Source organism: Mus musculus, chromosome 2, assembly GCF_000001635.26.
Source record: "Mus musculus strain C57BL/6J chromosome 2, GRCm38.p6 C57BL/6J".
Lineage (NCBI taxonomy): Eukaryota > Metazoa > Chordata > Mammalia > Rodentia > Muridae > Mus > Mus musculus.
Window position 1 is genome coordinate 25,427,610 of NC_000068.7, and position 24,216 is coordinate 25,451,825.

At 56.7% G+C, this 24,216-nt stretch overlaps 1 protein-coding gene and 1 non-coding gene across 11 annotated transcripts; both read left to right on the plus strand.

Moving 5' to 3' along the window:
• The first annotated feature begins 989 nt into the window (after positions 1–989).
• Abca2 (ATP-binding cassette, sub-family A (ABC1), member 2) lies at positions 990–20,935 on the plus strand. Of its 10 annotated transcripts, none has more exons than NM_001368624.1 (49): positions 990–1,226; positions 4,387–4,480; positions 4,775–4,777; positions 5,489–5,600; positions 5,685–5,848; positions 6,073–6,200; positions 6,355–6,465; positions 6,700–6,918; positions 7,281–7,648; positions 7,890–8,049; positions 8,759–8,887; positions 8,980–9,144; positions 9,221–9,317; positions 9,636–9,809; positions 9,879–9,981; positions 10,056–10,170; positions 10,284–10,474; positions 10,622–10,772; positions 10,849–11,053; positions 11,192–11,356; positions 11,458–11,638; positions 11,718–11,930; positions 12,916–13,112; positions 13,201–13,383; positions 13,579–13,763; positions 13,870–13,990; positions 14,266–14,502; positions 14,582–14,788; positions 15,041–15,143; positions 15,226–15,545; positions 15,620–15,833; positions 15,920–16,025; positions 16,117–16,228; positions 16,318–16,378; positions 16,461–16,635; positions 16,716–16,831; positions 16,913–17,060; positions 17,205–17,328; positions 17,463–17,595; positions 17,699–17,816; positions 17,941–18,119; positions 18,361–18,502; positions 18,602–18,736; positions 18,829–18,932; positions 19,006–19,098; positions 19,182–19,284; positions 19,369–19,506; positions 19,591–19,791; positions 20,232–20,931. In NM_001368624.1, the coding sequence occupies exons 1-49, from the start codon at positions 1,161–1,163 to the stop codon at positions 20,265–20,267; spliced, it is 7,305 nt and encodes a 2,434-aa protein (NP_001355553.1). In that variant the 5' UTR covers positions 990–1,160; the 3' UTR covers positions 20,268–20,931. The 10 variants fall into 10 exon arrangements, with proteins under 10 accessions (NP_001355553.1, NP_031405.2, XP_030102574.1 ...); XM_030246727.1 differs by having other exon boundaries at positions 1,090–1,226; positions 4,775–4,846; positions 20,232–20,935; XM_006497614.4 differs by having other exon boundaries at positions 1,099–1,226; positions 4,331–4,480; positions 20,232–20,935.
• Positions 15,170–15,225, plus strand: Mir3087 (microRNA 3087). Its single transcript, NR_037270.1, has one exon. It is a non-coding gene; the product is annotated as a microRNA 3087 (primary transcript).
• Positions 20,936–24,216: the final 3,281 nt, after the last annotated feature.

The following is a 24,216-nucleotide window of genomic DNA, read 5'->3' on the forward strand; positions in this document are numbered from 1 at the left end:
TGACCCCAGGCATATGCACCTTACGTGTTCTAAATTCAGTTAAAACTATGTAAGAAATGTGTTTGGATGATACCCTGGACCTCAAAACAGCTGTCTCCACCTGCAGAGAGAGAGAGAGAGAGAGAGAGAGAGAGAGAGAGAGAGTATTTTGGACAGGGTCTCATGTTGCGCAGGCTAGCTTTGAATTCTCTATATAACCAAGGATGACCTTGAATACTTCATCCCTTCTGCCTCTGCCTTTTTGATGCTGGGATTACACGTGCGTGGTTGCTCTCTATTATTTATTTTATTGAGATATGGTCTCTCTATGTAGACCAGTGTGGACTTGAACTCACAAAGATCTGCTTTTCTCTGCCTCCCTGAGCTGAGCGCTGGGTTAAAGGTAAATCTGCCATGACCTGCTGTTGCTCTGCATTTTGATAATCTAGGTAAACGCCATTTCATCAGCAGGTGGTGGCTCGTCTATGAGGAACACAGAATGCTTTTGTGAAGGTGGTCGAACTACCGCAGTCCCTCTCATCAGGCTCCTCTTTAAAATATCTAAGTCACATCGTGTTGTTGCACCTCAAGCCGCGATGGGATTCTCCTAACGGACCAATGTCTCTCCTCTAAATGAGTGACTGACCCTGCTTCCTGTCTCTACAAGTGAGGAGGGTCAATCTAATGGTGACCAAGCCTCCTTCAGTTTTCCAAACAGGACAGTAAACACCTTGGGTACCCCTCTGCGTAAATCTCTCAATTGGAGACTCATATTTGGAATCTCCTGGGAGAAGCATAGGGTACCTGCGTTCTCCCTAGACCTCGGAAAGGTGCGAGCCGGGATCTTGGTTTAGATGGGGGCTGTGAGGGATCTTGGAAACACTGCATTATGGGTCCAGTGAGCAGCGAGGCCTAGTGCTGTGCGCAGGTGCAGGCGGGCGCGGGCGCCCCCTGGCGGCTACCCGGGCGCAGAGACGCCTTTAAGTGGGGGCGACGGGCGCGGGCGCGACGAGTCTCTGTAGCTGCGGCCGCCGGGGCGGAGCCTGCGAGCAGCAGGTCCTGGACTCTCGAGCGCCCCGCCCCCGCGCGGGCGATGCCGAGCGGCGCGGCCGGCAGCGGGGCCCGGCGGGGCGCGCAGAGGACAGGGCCGCGGCGCTGAAGCGGCGGAGCGCGGCCCGGCCATGGGCTTCCTGCACCAGCTGCAGCTGCTGCTCTGGAAGAACGTGACGCTGAAGCGCCGGAGCCCGGTGAGCGAGCCGCGCCCGCCCTTAGGGGCTCGCAGGCCGCGCGCCCAATTTGCCGGTGCGCTCTCCGCGTGCACGTGCAGTGTCCAGGCGCGCGCAGACCCCGGGAGGGCGCCACCGGAGACCCTGTTCGGGGCCGGACGATTCCGCGGGCTTCCGGGCCTCCGGCAGTGGGTTCGGCTGTGCCCTGGTCCGCTGACACTCGCAGCGCACGGCTGAGTCACGGGCCGGCGCCCTCCGCAGCGCTTTCTGGCAGGCTGGGGTGGGGGCAGGTGGTCCCTGGACTTCAGCTAGAGCTAGGTGCAGGTTCCTGGTCCAGAGCGCTAGCTGGGACACACCATTCAGCTTAGGGACTCAGAGCCCTGGTCCCATCATCTCTGGGGCCCCCATAGGAACCTGTCTTTTCATTCCCTTTACTGGTACTCTGCCCTTGGGCAAGCACCTTAGGCTGAAGCTGGTACCAAACAGCCTTCGCCGCCGCTGCTACCGCCCTCCTCCTCTTCCTCCTCCTCCTCCTCTTCCTCCACCACTACCACCACCACCACCACCACCACCTTCTCCTCCCTTCATCTCCTTTCCTAACCCATCCTGGCAAGTCACAACCCTTACTCCTGCTTTCTCATCCCTGGGAATGTCCTTGTTGTGTGGACTCAACCTGTTAAATCCCAGCACCCTTTGGGGCCAGTTTCTCCTGAGGCTGCTCCTCTGATTTCTCCTGCCTTGGGCCTCTCTTGGGGCTGGGTTCTGCTGAGCTTCTTAGTACCTGTCTAGGCCAGGCAGGGTATAAAGAGTGTTGGGGTACGAGTCCTGTGTGAGGAGCAGGATGCCAGGCACGGATGGCGTTTGCAGTGTTGGTTTTCATCCCAGTCCCTGGAAGAGCAAGGGCATCCAGAGAGTCCTGGGCCAGCAAGAGTGTCCGAGGGCCCTTGGGATTTTCCAGGATGGAGACAAGAGAGTGCAGGACCTAAAAGAAGGGCCTTAACCAGCTCATACCCAGGGACCCCTTGGGCAGCAACACTCCACCTATGTTCTTTGAGTACTTTAGATTCATAATAAGAAACTCTGGTCTGTAGGCAGGGTGGGTAGCAGTCATCACCACAGCCTGGCAGAATTCCCGTGGGCACCTGGCCCTGGCTGATTGCCAGGACTGGGTACATTCTCTGTTCTGGTTGGCTGGTGTGGGGTCTGAAGGGGCAGCCCTGTGACTATAGCTTTTGAGTCCCTGGGAAGAAGGGACACAGAGTGTATGTAGGCATGCCTTAGTGCTAGCTAGCCCAAAGTTGCTTATCAGGAACACCCCTCAGGGCTTGGGAATAGAGGCCACAACATAGTTCCTGCCACAGCAAGTTGGGAGAAGAGTCCAGCTGTGTGACAGTCAGTTGGAGGTGCCCGTTGCCTTTTCCCTAGGACTGACCCCTGCCTGTTATGTGGATCTGTTGGGTTTTCCTGAATTCGCATGCTTCAACATTCCCAGAGACCAATTAGACCACAGAGGAGATCCATAACCTATGGCTGAGCTACCAGCAGTGGCTGTCTTCTTCCAGGAAGACAGTTTTTGCTGGTGTCAGGGGTGTGCCCATGCAAAGCTTGTGATCTGGAGGGGACCTCAGGACTTCTGCCCTGCTTGCTTCCTTCGCTCAAGTACTACCCTGCCTTGTTGTAGGGACATGGGTAGTACATGGGACATGGGTCCACCCTGGCACCCTTAGGAGGATCACCAGTATAGAGTAGTTGTGGTGGAAGCTAACATCACACGTGGGTATCACCTGCTACCCTCCCCATCCCCCATCACAGCGAGCACAAGGCTGCTCAGGCCCAGGGTGAGCATGGAGATATTGGGGCAGTGTGGAAGCACGGGACTTGTCTTGAGAGACAGAATCCCTAGGTCACTTGCGGTCACCTAGGTAAGACAGGTAGCGCTGGACCTGTGCTGTGAGCCTGTAACCAGATGCCCCTCTGTTGCCCTCCGCCTCCCAGCTAGGACTCTTTCTCCCAGCAGCTCATGCGCAGCCGTTGCTATAGTGATAGGGGAGCCAGCCTGGCCTGCGCTGCAGTTACTCGGGCAGAGGTGCCCAGGGCAGGGCAGATGTGCCTGTGGTCGGGTAAGTGTGGGTAGGGCTGTCTCTTGAGCTGTGACCCCTGCTACTCTGTATGCGTGAGACACCGTGTCCTGCAGCCCTGGGTGTACATACCACCTCCTCAACTGGCCCTGGACTCCATCCTGGCTGGAGAGGAGGTGGAGGCTGGCACAGGCTGAGGCGGGTGAGGGTATAGACAACACAGCAGGGTGTTCTGATCACAGAGAGCTATTGTCAGCACAGTGGGCACAACCAGGGACAAGCTGGGCACGGACCCACACCACTCCTGGGAGGGGCTTCAGAGTCTGCTTCAGATGGTGACGAGGGTGAAGGAGACCTGAGGCGGAAGAGCCATGGAGGAGGACGGCTTCTGCAGGGCTGACCCTCTCTTTCCTGGGATCTTAGAGGCAGGAGCTCCCAGTCTATTTCCTGGACTTCCTCCCTGAGCTGAGGTGGGGGCAGGAATTGGTAAAGCCCCTTTTTCTCCACATGGTATGGGAGGTGAGTCTGGCCTCCCTTGGCAGCCTGGCCCTGGGAGGTTAGGGCAGGACAAAAGGCTTCTTGCCACAAGGACTATGTTAGCCAGAGGCTCAGTGCCCTGGTCACCTGCTGGGCCTTGCTTATACCAGGCCTCACCTCTCTGAGTCAGCACAGAGTTACAAGGCTGCTGCGGCAGAGGAGGTGAGAGATGGCGTAGGGGCTCCAGGCACAAAGAGGCCACATGTGGCCAAGATTGTACCCGTTTGTCCTATTGGTTGGGTCAATGAATGGGTCACGGTTGACAACAAACTGGCTGACTTTTGACCTCTTCAGAGAGTAGGCGGTCCATGCTTTGACAGGCACAACCTAGGGGCCCCATTTAGTGGTACCACATAGCACTCACCGTCTTGGTATACTGGGAGGGACTACAATCTTGGGTGGACCTGAGAAACCTGTGCTGACCCTTCATGGCCACTGGGTGCTTGTGGGTAGGCTGGTCCTTCTAGGAGATCAGGAGGGCCTAGGCCAGCACATGTTTGTCATGTCCAGTCCTGGGCAGGCAGTGGACAGACTGCATGTGGCCTCATGTGGCCCACCCTTTCCAGTGGGTCCTGGCTTTTGAGATCTTCATCCCGCTTGTCCTCTTCTTCATCCTGTTGGGACTGCGGCAGAAGAAGCCCACCATCTCTGTGAAGGAAGGTGAGGTGCAGGCATAGCCCGGGCACGTGGGTGGGCAGGGAGGGAGCAGCGTCCTTTCTGTGCACGAGTCCGCCTGAGGTTCTCTGAGGCCACAGCCCCAAGTGCCTGCTCCCTATGTGATCCTAGCCACACATGGCTAGGTCATGGAGGTCATGGCTGGCCATGGTGCCCATGAATGATGGAGTTGCCTGTTTCTGGAGGGCCAGGCGTTCACCTCTGTTCTCCTCTGTTCTGTTTTGACCTGTCCCCCACCCCGCATGGTCTCTTGTCCTCCTCGGCCCGGCCTGCATGCAGTCTGTAAGTGAGCAGCCATCTCCTCCTTGCTGGCTCGGGTGGCAGCCACGGATGGCCTGGCAGGTCCTCCTGGTGCGGCTTAAGCACCCCTACTGCTTGCATTAACAGCCTTCTAGCAGCTGGGTCCTGTAGAAGCCACTGCCCGTGGTCAGGAAAGGCTGGCTTATGACTCAGGGTGGCGGGCTGTGATATGGGTGGTGGTGATCAGTGAAGGGCCAGGCCATCTGGGTCATAGCTGATATCCTGCTCAAGCCACTGGAGTAACTTCTTGGCAGGGTATCTGTGAGGTTGCCTGGCCGTGCTTTATAAGGGTGGGGTTCCTGGGCTGAGCCTGGGCTAGCCTGAGATGAGACTGGGATGGCCAGTGACTTTCCCTTCAGACTCCTTAGCTGTTGCACTTACTCTGCTAACCAGTTGGCCTGAGAGGTCAGAGGTCACTGCTAAGGGGGGTGCCTCCTGTGCTACCTCGGTCTCTGTTGGAAGGGGAGATAGTTGGGGCATTTGTGCACTGCACAGGCTAAGGAGTGATATGTTGGGTGTTACAGGAGAGGGGATGGCAGGTGGCCCTCTGACCTCTGACCTGCAGAGTCATTTGCCTTAGCACAGCTTGGGGCCATGTGCTCTGTGCTCCAACCCTAGTCTGCCTGAAGTGTCTCAGGAAGACTGTCTCTGTACGACTCTTGGCCCTGTCTCCCTCATTCTTGCTCCCACTAGCTTTCTACACCGCAGCACCGCTGACATCAGCCGGCATCCTGCCCGTCATGCAGTCGCTTTGCCCTGATGGCCAGCGTGATGAGTTTGGCTTCCTGCAATATGCCAACTCCACGTGAGTACCCCTACCTCACGCCTTGGGAGGCAGGTACCCTCACCCCTACCCCATAGCAACAGCTGATGTCTTACGGTGTTCCAGGGTCACCCAGCTTCTGGAACGCCTCCACCGTGTAGTGGAGGAGGGCAATTTGTTCGACCCAGTGCGACCCAGCCTGGGCTCAGAGCTCGAGGCTCTGCGCCAACGTCTGGAGGCCCTCAGCTCAGGCCCTGGCACCTGGGAGAGTCACTCAGCCAGACCTGCAGGTGTGGACCGCATGGGGATGGCTTGTGGTGGAGAGGCCCTAAGTGCTGCTGTCACTGGAAGCCTGCCTCATCACTCTGGGACCTTGTGTCTGCATCACATTGTCCCTTACCTGTGTGCTTGAGGCAGGTCCAGTACAGTGCTGTTAGCTCTGTGCGTAGCCTATCTGGGGCATTTTAGCCCTAGCTAGAGCTGGACCCTCAGTCCCATCCTCCTGCCTGTCCAGTTTCATCCTTCTCTCTGGACTCGGTGGCCAGGGACCAGAGAGAGCTTTGGCGTTTCCTGATGCAGAACCTGTCACTGCCCAACAGCACGGCCCAAGCCCTCCTAGCTGCCCGTGTGGACCCTTCCGAGGTGAGGCGGAGCATGTATCTATGGTAGCCATGCCTCTCTGCTTCCCCCATCACTCCTGGTCACGGTGGGGAAGGGCACTGCACGGTGGGAAAGGGCAGCTGAGCTTCTCTTAGGACTCTGGAGCCGCTACTGAGCCAGACCTCTCACAATGCAGGTCTATCGCTTGCTTTTTGGTCCTTTGCCTGACCTGGATGGAAAGTTGGGTTTCCTTAGGAAGCAGGAGCCCTGGAGCCGCCTGGGTAGCAATCCTCTGCTCCAAATGGAGGTGAGGGGCTTGACCCTAGGAGAGGGATGGAAGGAAAGGCGCTTCCTCAGCTCTACATACATTCTGGGGATCTGTGGTGTGCATGGGAAAGTGGAGGCTGGCAGTGACTCAAGTGCTCCCCAGCATAGAGCCAGCACAGTGAATGGTCACAGCAAGCTCTTGTGCTCCCTCAGGTAGGGCCTTACCCCTTTCTTGGAATGTCAACTTTACCAGTCCCCCATGCCTTGCCCACAGGAGCTGCTGCTGGCTCCTGCCCTTTTGGAACAGCTCACATGTGCTCCAGGTTCTGGGGAACTGGGCCGGATTCTTACCATGCCTGAGGGTCATCAGGTAGACCTTCAGGGCTACCGGGATGCTGTGTGCAGTGGGCAGGCTACAGCTCGTGCCCAGCGCTTCAGCGATTTGGCCGCTGAGCTCAGGAACCAGCTGGACACAGCCAAGATTGCTCAGCAGGTGAGGCCCTGCCTGCCAGTTGGCCAGCAAACCTGTTGACCAGCCTGGAGGAGGTGCTGGGGTAGTTGGAGCCCGAGGATGGGAGAGACTCCTGCTTCCAGGCATTGCATGAGCTGGTGGTAACAGAGCATTCAGTACCGTCTACACTATCTCAGGCTCCTTTTCCTCCCCATCTCTCGGCCCAAGTTGTACCTCTAACCCTGGCCAGGTGTTCCCAAGCTGCAGACCCTCCCTCATCTTACTCAAGTACTGTCCCCTGCTGATACCCTCCCTGCCCCACTCCTGATCTTAGTCACTTCCCTGAGTCACCTCCAACCAAGTTTCCTAGCCTGCATTTTCCACATGCCTGGTCTTCCCCTCAGCTGGGCTTCGATGTCCCCAACGGCTCAGATCCCCAGCCACAGGCACCGTCCCCACAGAGCCTGCCGGCACTCTTAGGGGACCTGCTGGATGCCCAGAAACTTCTGCAGGATGTGGATGTCCTATCAGCCCTTGCCCTGCTGCTGCCTCAAGGTGCCTGTGCTGGCCAGGCCTCTGCACCTCAAGCCAGCAGCCTGAATGGCCTGGCCAACAGCACCGGGATAGGTGCAAATTCAGGTTCCAACACCACTGTTGAGGAGGGCACCCAGTCACCTGTCAGCCCAGCCTCTCCTGACACTCTGCAAGGGCAGTGCTCAGCCTTTGTGCAGCTCTGGGCTGGCTTGCAACCCATCTTGTGTGGCAACAACCGGTAGGTCCGCAGCGAAGGGATAGAGGAAGGGGTAGAGGCAGAGGGTCATGGGAAGTTGAGCCCATCGCTTGGCCCTTTGCATAGACTCTGTTCTGAAGGTCCCATCTGCTATCTGCCCTGACATTTAAGTCCACTCCGTGCCCCACCTTAGCCTGATATTCTGTTCCTACGCCCTGCCCCAGGGCTCACATTCAGCCCTCCTGACATCCCTGCCCTGTTCCTGGTGCTTTGTCTCTGCCAGCACCATCGAGCCTGAAGCGCTTCGGAGAGGCAACATGAGCTCCCTGGGTTTTACAAGCAAGGAACAGCGGAACTTGGGCCTTCTAGTGCACCTCATGACCAGCAACCCCAAAATCCTGTACGCACCAGTGGGCTCTGAAGCGGACCGCGTTATCCTCAAGGTGTGTGGGTCTGGCACATTTGGGTCACAGTTGTGCCTGTCTCCCCAGCAGGAGCCTGGGTGAGGGCTTTGCAAGCCCGGGACTCTATGCAGGACTGCTGAGAGATAAGCTTGACTTCACGAGGTCTAGGTACTGGTGTGCCTGCCTGCCGAGGGGAGCTTTAGGGTTAGAGGTGCAGTGGCACTTGGCAGCTTTTCTGTTGGGAACTCCTGAGAGTTTCTGTGGAGATGAATTGGAAAGGCTGGCTGGTCTGGCTAGAGTGTCCCTCATCCCTCACCATGCTGACTGGGCCAGGGTGGTTATGTTCAGAGACACCCTCCCCTCCCACACACCAGTAGCATCATATGAACAGGGTACAAGGACTGTTGGAGCCTGGGGAGAGAATTTGTTGGAGTAGTATAAGCCAGGGCTGGAAGTGGGTATGGCAAGGCCTGGACCTTGGAAGTTTCTTTGGGAGATGATGTCATGGCCAGACATCAGGCGCTCTAGGGGCATGAGGAAGGAGCTGGGAAATGCATGGCTCACAGCTGGGATGGACTCACAGCCCACATGGCTACTGCAGGAAATTATACAGAGACCTGGGTAGAAGTTTGGCATGAGTAGGGACAGTAGTTGGGTTGGTCCCTTGGGCATGTGAGAAAGTGGAGGACTCTGAGACTGGCTTGGATCTTTTCTCAAGCCCTTTGCCCCAAGCTTCCATTCTCTGCAGGCAAATGAGACCTTTGCCTTTGTGGGCAACGTTACACACTACGCCCAGGTCTGGCTCAACATCTCCACAGAGATCCGAAGCTTCTTGGAGCAAGGCAGGCTGCAGCAGCATCTGCAGTGGTTACAGCAGGTGCTGTGGGTACAAGGTGGGTGGGCACCTGTGGTCGGCGATTCTGCTTACGACGGTCCGAGCCACACCCTCAACTCAACCCTCTACCCTAGTATGTAGCTGATCTTCAGCTACACCCTGAAGCAATGAACCTGTCCCTGGAGGAGCTGCCACCTGCTCTGCGCCAGGACTTCTCACTGCCTAATGGCACAGCCCTCCTGCAACAGCTTGACACAATAGACAACGCAGCCTGTGGCTGGATCCAGTTCATGTCCAAGGTGGGCTGGGAGAGCCCAATGGCCCTTCCTCCCTGAGTCATTTTCAGGGCCAGCTCCAATATTAGCCGCTTTGCAGGTGAGTGTGGACATCTTCAAGGGATTTCCTGATGAGGAGAGCATCGTGAACTACACTCTCAATCAGGCCTACCAGGACAATGTCACAGTGTTTGCCAGTGAGTTCCTCTCCCTCCTCCCACAAGGTCTTCTGTCTCCTACAGACCTACGCTCTCACCAGCTCAATCCCACCCTATCCCTACTGTGTCCCATTCTCTTCCAGTTCCTTGGCCTAGACCTTGTCCCCAGTTCCACGTCTTCTCACATCTCTACCTTCTCCCAAGCCTGCTTCAGTTTGCTCCCACAGGCGGCATGCTAGCTCCACCTCATGCCCTGTCCTTCAGTCCTATTTCCACTCCTGGAGTGCTCACCTCACTGTGTCCCACGCCTTCTGTGTACACCCTCTGGCCGTACACTTCATCAGCCTCCTGTTCCAGGCGTGATCTTCCAGACACGGAAGGACGGCTCCCTCCCTCCACATGTACATTACAAGATTCGCCAGAATTCAAGCTTCACTGAGAAAACCAATGAGATCCGCCGTGCTTATTGGCGTCCAGGGCCCAACACCGGTGGTCGCTTCTACTTCCTCTATGGCTTCGTCTGGATCCAGGGTGAGGTTTTGAGCCCAGATGGGATTCGAGGGGGCCTGGCCTCGCCCTGACACCACCTCCAACCCACAGACATGATGGAGCGCGCCATCATCAACACATTTGTGGGGCATGACGTGGTCGAACCTGGCAACTACGTGCAGATGTTCCCATACCCCTGCTACACCCGTGACGAGTGAGTGCCAGCCTTCAGAGGTTGGGGGGGGGGTGTCTCGGGCCGAGCCCTACCTCACGCTTGTCTCCCCTCAGCTTCCTGTTTGTCATTGAACACATGATGCCATTGTGCATGGTGATCTCCTGGGTCTACTCTGTGGCCATGACCATCCAGCATATTGTGGCAGAGAAAGAGCACAGGCTCAAGGAGGTGGGTCTGGGTGGCTGCAGGCGCCCCCTAGGGGAGGGGCGGCCGGCGTGGGAGGGGAGGAGCGGCAGTGCTGTCCTTTCCTCTCGTCTCTACCCCACCTACCTGCCCCACAGGTGATGAAGACGATGGGCCTGAACAACGCCGTGCACTGGGTGGCCTGGTTCATCACGGGCTTTGTGCAGCTGTCTATCTCCGTGACAGCTCTGACCGCCATCCTCAAGTACGGCCAGGTGCTCATGCACAGCCACGTGCTCATTATCTGGCTCTTCCTTGCCGTCTACGCTGTGGCCACTATCATGTTTTGGTGAGTACTGCAGGGAGTGGGGAAACTGTTAAAAATAGGCAGACTCTCTCTTAGGGCTCCTTTGGGCCCCACAGGGGCAGCCCAAGTGGGCTGCAGGCCAGGAGTGAAGGGTCTTGGGGTTAATGGCTAAGTGATCTTCCACTGTAGCTTCCTGGTGTCTGTGCTGTACTCTAAGGCTAAGTTGGCCTCAGCCTGTGGCGGTATCATCTACTTCCTGAGCTACGTTCCCTACATGTATGTAGCGATCCGCGAGGAGGTAGCCCATGACAAGATCACTGCCTTCGAGAAGTGCATTGCGGTGAGGTTTGTGGCCGGGCGGGGCCAGGATAGGGTGCGCGTCTCCAGCCCATCTACTGACACCCATCTTTCTTCAGTCCCTGATGTCCACAACAGCCTTTGGCCTGGGTTCCAAGTACTTTGCACTGTATGAAGTGGCAGGAGTGGGCATCCAGTGGCACACGTTCAGCCAGTCCCCAGTGGAAGGAGATGACTTCAATCTGCTCCTTGCTGTCACCATGCTTATGGTGGACACGGTGGTCTACGGCGTGCTCACTTGGTACATTGAGGCTGTGCACCCAGGTACAGGCCTATCTGTGGAGGGACCAGTGTGGGACAAGGTCACTGGGCTTCTGCCTTCCTCTGGGTGGTATTTGGCCCTTGTGGTGGATAGTCGTCACCTCCAGGCCCCCTGTCAGCTCTCCCCTCCTGGACCCCCAGGTATGTATGGGCTGCCCCGGCCCTGGTACTTCCCGCTACAGAAGTCCTATTGGCTGGGCAGTGGGCGGACAGAAGCCTGGGAGTGGAGCTGGCCATGGGCACACACACCGCGCCTCAGCGTTATGGAGGAGGACCAGGCCTGTGCCATGGAGAGCCGGCACTTCGGTGAGGCGAGGGTCAGAATGTTGACTGGGATGGGTGCTGGGTTTGGGGGTCTGGGGTGGCCTTGGTGCTGCCCCCAGCCTGCTGACTCGGCCCTGGTACAGAGGAGACCCGCGGCATGGAGGAGGAGCCCACCCACCTGCCCTTGGTCGTCTGTGTGGACAAGCTCACCAAGGTCTATAAGAATGACAAGAAGATGGCCTTAAACAAACTGAGCCTCAATCTGTATGAGAATCAGGTGGTCTCTTTCCTAGGCCACAACGGGGCCGGCAAGACCACGACCATGTGAGTGTCTAGGGACAACGAGGAGGGATTAGCTAACGGGAGGATGTGGTGGATTGTGACCCCGCTTACCCCACTCCAGGTCGATCCTGACTGGACTGTTCCCACCCACGTCGGGCTCAGCCACTATCTATGGGCACGACATCCGCACCGAGATGGATGAGATCCGCAAGAACCTGGGCATGTGCCCACAGCACAACGTGCTCTTTGACCGGCTCACGGTGGAGGAGCACCTCTGGTTCTACTCACGCCTCAAAAGCATGGCACAGGAGGAGATCCGCAAAGAGACGGACAAGTGAGCGCAGTGAGGGACTGACAGGGCAGACGGACGGGTGGGCAGATGGACAGGCGGGCGGGCATGTGGATCTGAATCTGCCCCACTGCTGGGCACAGGCAGTTTGACTGCGCTTATCCCACACTGCAGGGATAAGCACAGTCTGAGATGTGGGGAAGCCTGCGCTGGTTCAGAGGTCCCTGGGCTGTGATGAAGCAGGGCAGGGGGTGGGAGGGGTGGGGGCATGGGATTCTCAGACTCTTGGACGGCTGCTGAGAGTTGTAGAAGGGCAGAGAGTAGAGTCAGGAGCCTACTGGCTGAGGACAGCATCTAGCTCCAAGGTTGGGGGCAGGTGGAGGGAAGAGCTCCGACTTGCCCCAGCCGTGATTGCCCTTAGCTTGCCAGAGGCAGGCTGGAAGCACAGATGGGCCTTTCATGAGAGAGTTGTGATGTGGGTCTGTAGACAAAGGCCTTCCCCAGGTTCCTCATGGTGGGTCTTGATGAAAGCAACAGCCCATGTTTAACCTTATCCTTTATTAGCTGGAAAATGGATGCATAAGCCCTCTCTCAGGGTCTGACCCGAGATTAAATACCGTTTGCAGGGAGAAATGTCTGGGAAGGGAAGCTTATTGGCTAAGCCCTCTGGGCCTCTAGATGTCTCATTAGTGTGGAGAGCTCTGTTTTGGTCCTACTATGTGGCCACAGGACACATTTCTTTTATGTGAGAAGCATGGCAGGTATTCCAAGTCAGGAGTCTGGCAGAGAGCAGGGAGTTGCCTAAATCTCCGGTGACTGCCCACCTACTCTCCCGGGTCTCAACCGGTTCTACCCACCAAACTTCCTGGCATGGTTTTACGTCCCACAAGGGCATGAGCAGAGGGAGGTGCTGTGGATGCTCATGTGGAATTCAGGGGGAGGGGTGAGGACATGGGGAGATGAGGGCTCTCCCCAGTCAGCCTTCCAGCCTTGGTCTCCCCCTCCCATCCCCTTCCTGTCGGGCCCACAGGATGATTGAGGACCTGGAACTCTCTAACAAGCGGCACTCACTGGTGCAGACGTTGTCTGGAGGCATGAAGCGCAAGCTTTCGGTAGCCATTGCCTTTGTGGGTGGCTCTAGAGCCATTATCTTAGACGAGCCCACGGCTGGCGTGGACCCCTATGCTCGCCGTGCCATCTGGGACCTCATTCTGAAGTACAAGCCGGGTGAGCAGGCTAGCGGGCTGGCCGTGGCGGGGGTGGTGTCTCGGCCTGCCCTGTCTGTTCACTTACCTTGGTGTTTGGCCTACCCCAGGCCGCACTATCCTCCTGTCTACCCATCACATGGATGAGGCTGACCTGCTGGGGGATCGCATTGCCATCATCTCCCATGGGAAGCTCAAATGCTGTGGCTCTCCCCTCTTCCTCAAGGGAGCCTATGGCGATGGGTACCGCCTCACATTGGTCAAGCAGCCTGCAGAACCTGGCACCTCCCAAGGTCTGTGCTGAGACTACTTGAACCAGCCTCTGGTCCTCCGTACCCCATGATTCCTTACCTAGGAGAGGTGCAACCTCACCCTCACTTCATGGGGACTTGGGACACCTCTAAGCCTCATCTCGACTTGCTTGCCCACTAAGGCCCCTTCTTCCTCAGCCTCTCACGCATCCCCTTCTGCTCCCCCTTCCTTCCCAGAGCCAGGGCTGGCTTCCAGCCCCTCAGGTTGTCCTCGGCTGAGCAGCTGCTCGGAGCCGCAAGTGTCCCAGTTCATCCGCAAGCATGTGGCTTCCTCCCTGCTGGTCTCAGACACGAGCACCGAGCTCTCCTACATCCTGCCCAGCGAGGCCGTCAAGAAGGGGGCCTTCGAGCGCCTCTTTCAGGTGTGTGGGGCTGGCTGTGGTGGCTAGGGACACGAGGGGCCCGGAGAGAAGAAGGACACGTCGCTGCCTGCGTTCCGTGGCGCTGCCTTACCCGATCTCTTTGCAGCAACTGGAACACAGCCTGGATGCGCTCCATCTGAGCAGTTTTGGGCTGATGGACACAACTCTGGAGGAGGTGTTCCTCAAGGTGTCTGAAGAAGATCAGTCACTGGAGAACAGCGAGGCTGGTAAGAGCACCCAAGGCTGGCGGTCTGTCCAGCTACCCACAGAAGGCCCTGGGGACACTGCTTCTCTGTAAGTCTCTGGAAGTGGGGTCAGGATAGGCTCGTGGTGGATGGTATGGTAGCTCTGCCTACCTGTGAGTAGGTATGTGAATTAGAGGCTGGGATCAAGGCAGGGCCTGGGGTTATGGGAGGACACTAGGGACTGAGGTACTAAGATGTCCTGGAGAGGAGAGCCTTGGCCCAAGCCTTCCCTCCCTCACCGCCTCTGTTGTTTGCAGATGTGAAGGAGTCCCGGAAGGATGTGCTGCCTGGGGCAGAGGGCCTGACAGCTGTGGGGGGTCAAGCTGGCAACCTGGCTCGGTGCTCAGAGCTGGCACAGTCACAGGCATCGCTGCAGTCTGCATCCTCTGTGGGCTCTGCCCGTGGGGAGGAGGGCACCGGCTACTCTGATGGCTACGGTGACTACCGTCCCCTCTTTGACAACTTGCAGGACCCAGACAATGTCAGCTTACAAGGTGGAAGCCAATGGGGAAACTGGGGAGGGTCCAGAAGGGTGGCGTGGGACTGGCTATTTACCTCTGCCTCTCTGCACAGAGGCAGAGATGGAGGCCCTGGCTCAGGTGGGCCAGGGCAGCCGCAAACTCGAGGGCTGGTGGCTGAAGATGCGGCAGTTCCATGGGCTCCTGGTGAAGCGCTTCCACTGTGCTCGTCGGAACTCCAAAGCTCTCTGCTCTCAGATTCTGCTGCCTGCCTTCTTTGTCTGTGTGGCCATGACTGTGGCGTTGTCTGTCCCTGAGATTGGTAAGGGTGCCTGGCCCATGTGGTCTGGGGCGAGGCTACTGTCTTGCCCCTGGGTCTTGGCTTCATTTTTCTCCCAGCCCCCTGTAGAACAGTCCTGAGCTCCTCTCCTCACACTCTGAACCTTACTCAGGGGCTCATGAGAGGATCTGTCTCCTTAGGAGTCATCCCCACAAGCTCAGCCCTCTCTGTGTTAGGGCTGGGGCTGGCATCAGATAACTGCAGTCTGCTCAGGTCTCCGTATTCACCCATCAGGTGACCTACCTCCACTGGTCCTGTCACCCTCTCAGTACCACAACTACACCCAGCCCCGTGGCAACTTTATCCCTTATGCCAATGAGGAACGCCAGGAGTACCGGTGAGGCCGTGGGCTGGGGCTGTAGCACAGGGCAGGGCAAGAGTTGAGACTTATGGCTCCTAACTCACTGTCATGTCCTCAGATTACGGCTGTCACCTGATGCCAGCCCCCAGCAGCTGGTGAGCACATTCCGGCTGCCCTCTGGTGTGGGTGCCACTTGTGTGCTCAAGTCTCCTGCCAACGGCTCCCTGGGACCCATGCTGAACTTAAGCAGTGGAGAGTCCCGCCTGCTGGCGGCACGGTTCTTCGACAGTATGTGCCTGGAGTCCTTCACACAGGGGCTGCCACTGTCCAACTTCGTGCCACCTCCGCCCTCACCCGCCCCTTCTGACTCACCCGTGTCCCCAGATGAGGATTCACTGCAAGCCTGGAACATGTCCCTGCCACCTACTGCTGGGCCAGGTACTACCTCAGGGAAGGCTCCGGGGGGCACAGGCATGAGTGACCCATCTCATTGTGCTGCACTGTGCCCACAGAGACGTGGACGTCGGCGCCTTCTCTGCCACGCCTAGTGCATGAGCCAGTCCGCTGTACCTGCTCTGCACAGGGCACGGGGTTCTCATGCCCCAGCAGTGTGGGTGGACACCCACCCCAGATGAGAGTGGTCACAGGTGACATCCTGACTGACATCACTGGCCACAATGTTTCTGAGTACCTGCTCTTCACCTCTGACCGTTTCCGACTACACCGGTAAGTTGGCCTGAAGTGGCTGTGAACAAGGGGTGCCTGGCAGATGGCTGCCGAGCCTCAGTGACCCTCCCACCTGTCTTGTACAGATATGGAGCCATCACCTTTGGTAATGTTCAGAAGTCTATCCCAGCATCCTTTGGTGCCCGGGTCCCTCCTATGGTGCGGAAGATTGCAGTGCGGAGGGTGGCTCAGGTAGGCGGCTGCCCTTGGGTTTTGGGCACCTGGTCCTAAGCCTAATAACTTTTGGTTTCTGAGCCTCTCTGAGGTCCTTGCCCCTCCCCAGGTGCTCTACAATAACAAGGGCTACCACAGCATGCCCACCTACCTCAACAGCCTCAACAATGCCATTCTGCGTGCAAACCTACCCAAAAGCAAGGGCAATCCAGCAGCCTATGGTAAGGAGAATCAGGGTTGAAGGACAGGCAGGGATGCAGCTGAGCCGAATGGTTGCATGGACCTAAAGCTACCCTTTTCCCGTGTGCAGGCATCACCGTCACCAACCACCCCATGAACAAGACCAGTGCTAGCCTCTCCCTGGATTACCTGTGAGTGAGGCAGACCAAGTTGAGGAGGGGCAGGACCACCTCGTCCTGACACCTCCTGGAACTGAGTGCTGTCCCCTTCTAGACTGCAGGGCACAGATGTGGTCATCGCCATCTTCATCATTGTGGCCATGTCCTTCGTGCCAGCCAGCTTTGTGGTCTTCCTTGTGGCAGAGAAATCCACCAAGGCCAAACACCTGCAGTTCGTCAGCGGGTGCAACCCTGTCATCTACTGGCTGGCCAACTACGTGTGGGACATGGTGTGCCCCCGCATGGTCCCTCCCTGTCCCTGACTCCCATCCCTACGCCCGGGTCTCATCCTCCACCTTCACCTTTGCAGCTCAATTACCTGGTCCCAGCCACCTGCTGCGTGATCATCCTCTTTGTCTTTGACTTACCTGCCTACACATCACCCACCAACTTCCCCGCGGTGCTCTCCTTGTTCCTGCTCTATGGGTGAGCTGGGGAGGGGTGTGGAGCATGTATGGTTGTGGGTGTGGCTGGGGGTGCCCTGTGACCACCACTGTTTGTCCACAGGTGGTCCATCACACCCATCATGTACCCAGCCTCCTTCTGGTTTGAGGTCCCTAGCTCAGCCTACGTGTTCCTCATCGTCATCAACCTCTTCATCGGCATCACAGCCACGGTGGCCACTTTCCTTCTGCAGCTTTTTGAGCATGACAAGGTAAAGGTGGGGGTGAATGGGCAGCAAGGCGTGGCTTGGGGCAGCAATGCTGAGCTATGGCTGCCCCCCAGGATCTGAAGGTGGGGGTGAGTGGGCAGCAGGGCGTGGCTTGGGGCAGCAATGCTGAGCTATGGCTGTCCCCAGGATCTGAAGGTTGTCAACAGTTACCTGAAAAGCTGCTTCCTCATCTTCCCCAACTACAACCTGGGCCACGGGCTCATGGAGATGGCCTACAATGAGTACATCAACGAATACTACGCCAAGATTGGTGAGTCTGGCTCTGGGTGGACAGTACGGGCCTTCAGGGGGCCACAGAGTGGCGTGCCTAGTCCTTGACTCTTAAGTTCCAAGAACAACGGGGACCCTTAAGGCTCTCAGAACCCTGAACCAGCGGTTCCACAGGCCAGTTTGACAAGATGAAGTCCCCGTTCGAGTGGGACATTGTCACACGTGGACTGGTGGCCATGACAGTCGAGGGCTTCGTGGGATTCTTCCTCACCATCATGTGCCAGTATAACTTCCTACGGCAGCCACAGTGAGTGGAGTGTGTTGGGTGATGCTGCGGACCCTTGGTGGGGTGTGTGTGTGTGTGTGTGTGTGTGTGGCTTGGCCAAGCCCTGACAACTTTGCTGCCCTAGACGCCTGCCTGTGTCTACTAAACCTGTGGAAGACGATGTGGATGTGGCTAGTGAGCGACAGAGAGTGCTCCGTGGCGATGCTGACAATGACATGGTCAAGATTGAGAACCTGACCAAGGTGGGCTCTGAGCTGTGGGAAAGTAGGTGGGGAGTGGGGCGGGGAGTGGGTCCCAGCAGTGGGATGAAGTCAAGCCAGACAGGAACCCCCCCCCCTTTGCTGAGAGGGAAGGCTCTTTGGTCAGGTGTACAAGTCTCGGAAGATTGGCCGGATCCTGGCAGTGGACCGCCTTTGCCTGGGTGTGCGCCCTGGAGAGTGCTTTGGGCTCCTTGGTGTCAATGGTGCAGGGAAGACCAGCACCTTCAAGATGCTGACTGGAGATGAGAGCACAACTGGGGGAGAGGCCTTTGTCAATGGACACAGGTGGGGTTCCTGTACCCTGGATACACACAGGGAAGCATTGGATGTGCGTGTGCCTGTGTGTAACTGCTTCCAGGTGCACGGCTGCTGGGGTTAGGGTGTGAGTGGGTGGGAGACCCCACCCCTCAGGTGCAAAGGTGTGTGTGTGTGGATTTAGGAGTGTGCTGACCATGACCTCAGGGTCCAGGAGGGCAGGTGTGGGGTGAGCATACCGTCCTGGGTATTGATCACCCTCTGTCCCCAGCGTGCTCAAGGACCTGCTCCAGGTACAGCAGAGCCTTGGCTACTGCCCGCAGTTTGATGCCCTGTTTGATGAGCTCACGGCTCGTGAACACCTGCAGCTGTACACGCGGCTGCGTGGCATCCCCTGGAAGGATGAGGCACAGGTGAGGACAACGGGGAAGTAGCTGGGGGTGCCCCAGTGTGCATGTGCTGGTGGGAGTTCTGTAAGGTGAAGCCCACACCTCCTCGCTTGGCCCTGCCAGGTAGTGAAGTGGGCCCTAGAGAAGCTGGAACTGACAAAGTATGCAGACAAGCCAGCTGGCACCTACAGTGGAGGCAACAAACGGAAGCTTTCCACAGCCATTGCCCTCATTGGGTACCCTGCCTTCATCTTTCTAGTAAGTCTTAGGGGTAGGATTCCTGGTCAGCCAAGGACGGCAAAACCAGGTTGGGTGGGCTGTGTCTCTGGCTGAACTGACCCCTGCCCTAGGATGAGCCCACCACTGGCATGGACCCTAAGGCCCGGCGCTTCCTGTGGAACCTCATTCTGGACCTCATCAAGACGGGACGTTCGGTGGTGCTGACGTCACACAGGTGTGCCCCTCCCCCACCCCTCCGTGGGCCTCTGGCAGCCCCTCTGGTACCAGCCTGAGCTGTCTGTCCACAGCATGGAGGAGTGTGAGGCTCTGTGCACACGCTTGGCCATCATGGTGAACGGGCGGCTGCGCTGCCTGGGCAGCATCCAGCACCTTAAGAACAGGTGAGCCGAGCAGGGGTGCAGGAGGTGGGAGGGCTGTCAGACCACACCACGCGGGGCTCCCGGCCACACCTGTGTCCCACCAGGTTTGGGGATGGCTACATGATTACTGTAAGGACCAAAAGCAGCCAGAACGTGAAGGACGTGGTGCGGTTCTTCAACAGGAACTTCCCAGAGGCCATGCTCAAGGTAGGTGTGGTTAAATGGGGTAAGGGCGAGAGCATGTCCTGCCCTGGCAGCCCCAGACCTCCATGGTTCCCCGATCTCCTCCAGGAAAGACACCATACGAAGGTGCAGTATCAGCTCAAGTCAGAGCACATCTCGCTGGCTCAGGTGTTCAGCAAGATGGAGCAGGTGGTGGGTGTGCTGGGCATCGAGGATTACTCAGTCAGCCAGACCACCCTGGATAACGTGAGTGTGCTGCGTGGAGTTGGGGTGTGCCCTCTTGGATTTGCCTGCACCACTCACCGGCGGGCCCCGCCCACCTGTCCCCAGGTGTTTGTGAACTTTGCGAAGAAGCAGAGTGATAATGTGGAGCAGCAAGAGGCTGAGCCCTCGTCCTTGCCGTCCCCCCTTGGACTGCTCAGCCTGCTGAGGCCCCGCCCCGCACCCACAGAGCTCCGGGCATTGGTGGCTGATGAGCCAGAGGACCTGGACACAGAGGATGAAGGCCTCATCAGCTTCGAGGAAGAGCGGGTGAGTGGTCAGCACCCTCCGGGCGGTTCTGCCGCTCCGGCTGCCCGAGGCTCACACTGAAGGACCTACATGAGAGGGGCAGCTGTAGCTCTGCCTTCTCTCTGCTGCTTGGCCCTGGAGCAGAGAGGGTCGTCTGCATGTCGAGGCCTTGAGTGGATATGGGGAAGCTGGAATGGGCAAAAACCGAATGCAGAGCCCAGAACTCACTGCAAGCTTTGAAGACCCCAGATCAGTGGTGGGGATTACAAGAAACCAAAGACTAGGGGGAGTGACTACCAAGCTGGCCAAGAGGAACAGACACCAACGAGTACTTAGTGGGGGGAGGATGCTCAGGGGAGTGCCAGTGCCCAGCGAGAAGTCAGGTAGAGCGTGAATATCCTCAGCTCCCACTTGGGCGCTGAAGATGCCTTCCCAAGCCCATTTTGTCTGCTCTTCACCAGGCCCAGCTCTCCTTCAACACTGATACGCTCTGCTGACCATCAAGAGCCACATCAGGGATGCAGCTGTGTGGGGCAGATGTCAGGCGGTGGCCGTGGCCCCTAGTCACACATGCCAGGCCCTGGAAAGGCAGGTTCAGGACCAAAGGGCTCCTGCCCTCCTCCCAACTACCATCCTCCCCGAATTGTGCCAAAGGCTGGCCTGGCCCTGGGCTGCACATACCCTCACCCTGCTTTGCCTTAAAGCCTTGGGTCCTGGCCCAGCCCCTTACCCTGCCCAGCACCATCCACCTTCCCAGGGTGACATGGGCTGCCCCAAGTATCCTGTGACTCTTCTCTGCAGCGGCCGCAAGTCTACCCAGGCCAGCATCTTGCACAGATGTCTTTTCATGGACACCCTTGACTGCAGTTGGGGATGGGGCAGCTTGCCTATTTATTTTGCTTTAAGAGCCTCCCTCACTTGGCTGTGGTACAGAAGTTAGGCTACCATGGGAAGCCGTGAATGTGGCTGCCTCAGCCCTGGTGGAATGACAGGAACGGAGAAGCTGGGCTTGCTGGCTAGGGGAGGGGCCACTGTTCCCTCCCTACCCCCTCAATCTGCCTTTGCTCTCCCGTCCAGCTTGGCCCTTCCTGCCACCCACATGGGAGCAGGACTTTGTATATAGCACACAGATGTTTGTTTTCAATAAATAAGCAAAAAGCACCTACCTGTGGGAGCCTGTGCCTGTGGTGGAGGGAGTTGTGAAGGCAGGCCCACTGGGCTAGGGTACAGCCGCCCGGTCTGACTGAACCAGATATGAAGGGCGGGGGTGCTCCACACGGGGAGATCCATTGTGCTTCCCCTTACCTGCCCACACAGCCCAGACCCTGGTTCTGTGGGTAGGTCCTGAGTGGGCTTATAGAAGGGTAGGGTAGTGCAGTTCACACTGCTGTTATCTCTCAGGCGCTGCGTGTCTCATCCCAGCCTCCCCCACTAGGCCTAGTACCCACAGTGAGTCCGTTTGTGCTAGGCTGTCTCTACTTCCTGAAAGGTGGAGGAGGGTCCTGGGAGGAGACCTCCAGGTTGGCACTGGAGTCTGGGTGCATAAGAAGAACTTCCTAAAGGTGATGGGCCCATGCTGGTGGGTATCTAGTGAGATGAAGTTCATATCTCATACTAGCCCTGCCGGGTGGTGAAGTAGGCCAATGTATGGAAAGGCCCTAAAGCATGGAGCTTAGGAAAATAAGATCCAGTGGGAAGTAGGACCCAGGAAGCATAGGGCTCAGGAGAAATGGGACCTGGGAGCTCTGAGCTTAACTAGACATGGGCTCTGTGTCTGCCAGGTGTGAGTTAGGGAAACAGGACTCACACACATGTCTGTCTTGTTTGGGAACACCTCAGACTTTTCAAGTGCTTAGGGGTTAGGGACACAGAAGGCAGGAGAATAGAGGGCTGGCTGGCACCATATGCAAGAGTGAAGGAAGAGGAAAGGGTGGTGGTAGTCAGGGGTGAAAGGTGCTATGTTCCTATAGGCTATAGAAACTGTGTGGCCTATTACAGGTCCCAGAGGCTGGGACCAGAGCTGGTGCCCCAGCAGTGAGCTGAGGTTTCCCTGGCCTGAGAAGCAAAACAGGAGAGTGAGGGTGGGCATGTTAAGAACTGGGAAGGAGGGCTCTTGGGGAAGAACACTTGATAGTCTCTCGGAGAATCAGAATTTAGTCTCTAGCACCCATGCTGGGTAGTTCATAACTGCCTGTAATTACAGCTCCCAGGGACCGGACACCTCTGGTTTCCACAGATCCCTACATCCACACATATATATGTGGTATATATTCACAGACAGATGCACACACACACACACACACACACACACAAATAAAAATTAATTTAGGAGTTTGGAGAGATGGCTCAGCAGTTGGCACTTCCTGATCTTTCAGAGGATCTGAATTTTAGTTCTCAGGTCACACAACCACCTGTAACTCTAGTTCTAAAGGATCCTGTGTCCTGACACACACACACACACACACGTGCGCAAATTAAGAATAAATCATAAGAAACAAACCTAAAATACTAGGCTCTTGGCACAGGCCTGAAATCCCAGCTATTGGGGCCCTGAAGCAGAACTGGTTTACAAAACAAGTCAATGCTGTCCTGGACCACTTAATGAATATCCTGCCTCTAGAATAAACTGGCACAGTGGTACACACTTTTAACCCTAGCACTCTGGAGGCAGTGGCAGAGGCAGGTAGGTCTCTATGAGTTCAAGGCCAGCCTGGTCTACATAACAAGCTTAGGCCAGCCAGAGCTACATAATGAGACCCTATTGCAAAAATAGCAAACAAAAGTAGGAAGGGGCTTGGGAGCACAGCTCAGTGGTGGAGCACTTTGGTGGAGCACTTGCCTAGCATGCCTGAGGTTCTAGGTACAAGCTACAATAACCATAAAAACAACAAGAAGTTTGGCAGGCACTGGAGCAATGGCTCCTGAAGTTGTTCTCTTGCCTGCACACATACAACAGGATCCTAATTCCTGCCGTGAAGACAGGGCATGGATTTGGATGAAGGGCTTTAAGCTTCTGAATTTGTGACAATCCTAAGGTGTAACACCACCATCTTAATTTTGAAACCTCCACAACAGTTGCAAGAAAAGAACAGTGTGTACCCCACTCCCTCTGCACGAGCTCATGGTTTGGAATACCCTGTTTTTGTTTTTTCAAGACAGGGTTTCTCTGTAGAGCCCTGGATATCCTGGAAATTAATATGTAGAGCAGGCTGGCCTTGAACTCAGAAATCTTCCTTCCCAGTACTGGGACAAAAGGTGTGTGTCACCACACCCATCCTATGGCTGTTGGCACAACTTTTCTTGAGCTTACCCATCAGAAATAAGTAGTAACTCAGAAGTAGCAACTACATTACCCCCAAGCTGTTTGTGCCCTGTCCCCACTGTTCCCCACCACCATATGCAAGGACCTCTCTCTGGAAACAACACAGACAGTGCTATCATCCTGAACCCTGAGGCATTTCCTACATAGCTTTTTTAAAAGCTGTAGGACATAGGAGCCATGAGGGCACCACCATCCCCAACTCAGGCCGAGCAGGCTGAAGAGCTGAGCAGGGCTGGAAGGGACAGACACATCTGGGTGGCCATGGGCCAGAAGTTTCTGCTACAGGAACAGCCACAGGCTGCAGGCTGGGGGCCAGTTAGTGCAACCATGTATGCGGCCTGCAGGGCTACAGAGCTGGCTGGCACTATTGCGCTTAGCCTTACTTTGTCACAAGATAACCATCAACAGACCAGCCTACAACAAACCGGCTGAGCAGTTACCCAGTGCCCACCAAGTCTACGGCCATTGGAGATGGCCCGGTCTGCAGCTGGGACTAGGAAGGACTCACTTTCTGAAGTTTTCAACCTAGTGAAAGGTCTGTTGGGACTAAACGAGGGACATACTATGCAGTAGAGGGGAAGAAAAGCTAGGTGTCCTAGTTTGCTTTCTATTGCTGTGAGAAACACCACAACCAAAAATCCCCCAGGGAAGGAAATGTGTTTCCTCTTTCGCTTCATCACTGAGGGAACTCAAGGCAGAAACCTGGAGGCAGGAACTGAAGCAGAAGCCATGGAGAAACCCTGCTTCCTGGCTTCCTTCCAGCCTGCTTTCTCATACAATCTAAGAGCACTTGCCCAGGAGCAACCTCACCCACATTGGGCTGGGCATGCCCTCCTCTATCAATCATTAATGAAGAAAATGCCCAGACTAGAGAGATGGCTCAGTGCTTAAGAGCTCTGACTGCTCTTCAAGAGGTCCTGAGTTCAAATCCCAGCAACCACAATCTGTAATGGGATCTGATGCCTCTTCTGGAATGTCTGAAGACAGCTACAGTGTACTCAGATACATAAAATAAGTATTAAAAAGAAAAGAAGGGCTGGTGAGATGGCTCAGTGGGTAAGAGCACCCGACTACTCTTCCGAAGGTCTGGAGTTCAAATCCCAGCAACCACATGGTGGCTCACA

Bases quoted from the DNA above. Each gene is read 5' to 3' on its own strand.
- Abca2 (XM_006497609.1), top strand. From the start codon at position 3,226: ATGCGCAGCCGTTGCTATAGTGATAGGGGAGCCAGCCTGGCCTGCGCT. The intron at 10,475-10,621 runs GTGAGTACTGCA...CTTCCACTGTAG, and splicing joins GTGGCCACTATCATGTTTTG to CTTCCTGGTGTCTGTGCTGT. The intron at 19,507-19,590 runs GTGAGTGTGCTG...ACCTGTCCCCAG, and splicing joins GCCAGACCACCCTGGATAAC to GTGTTTGTGAACTTTGCGAA.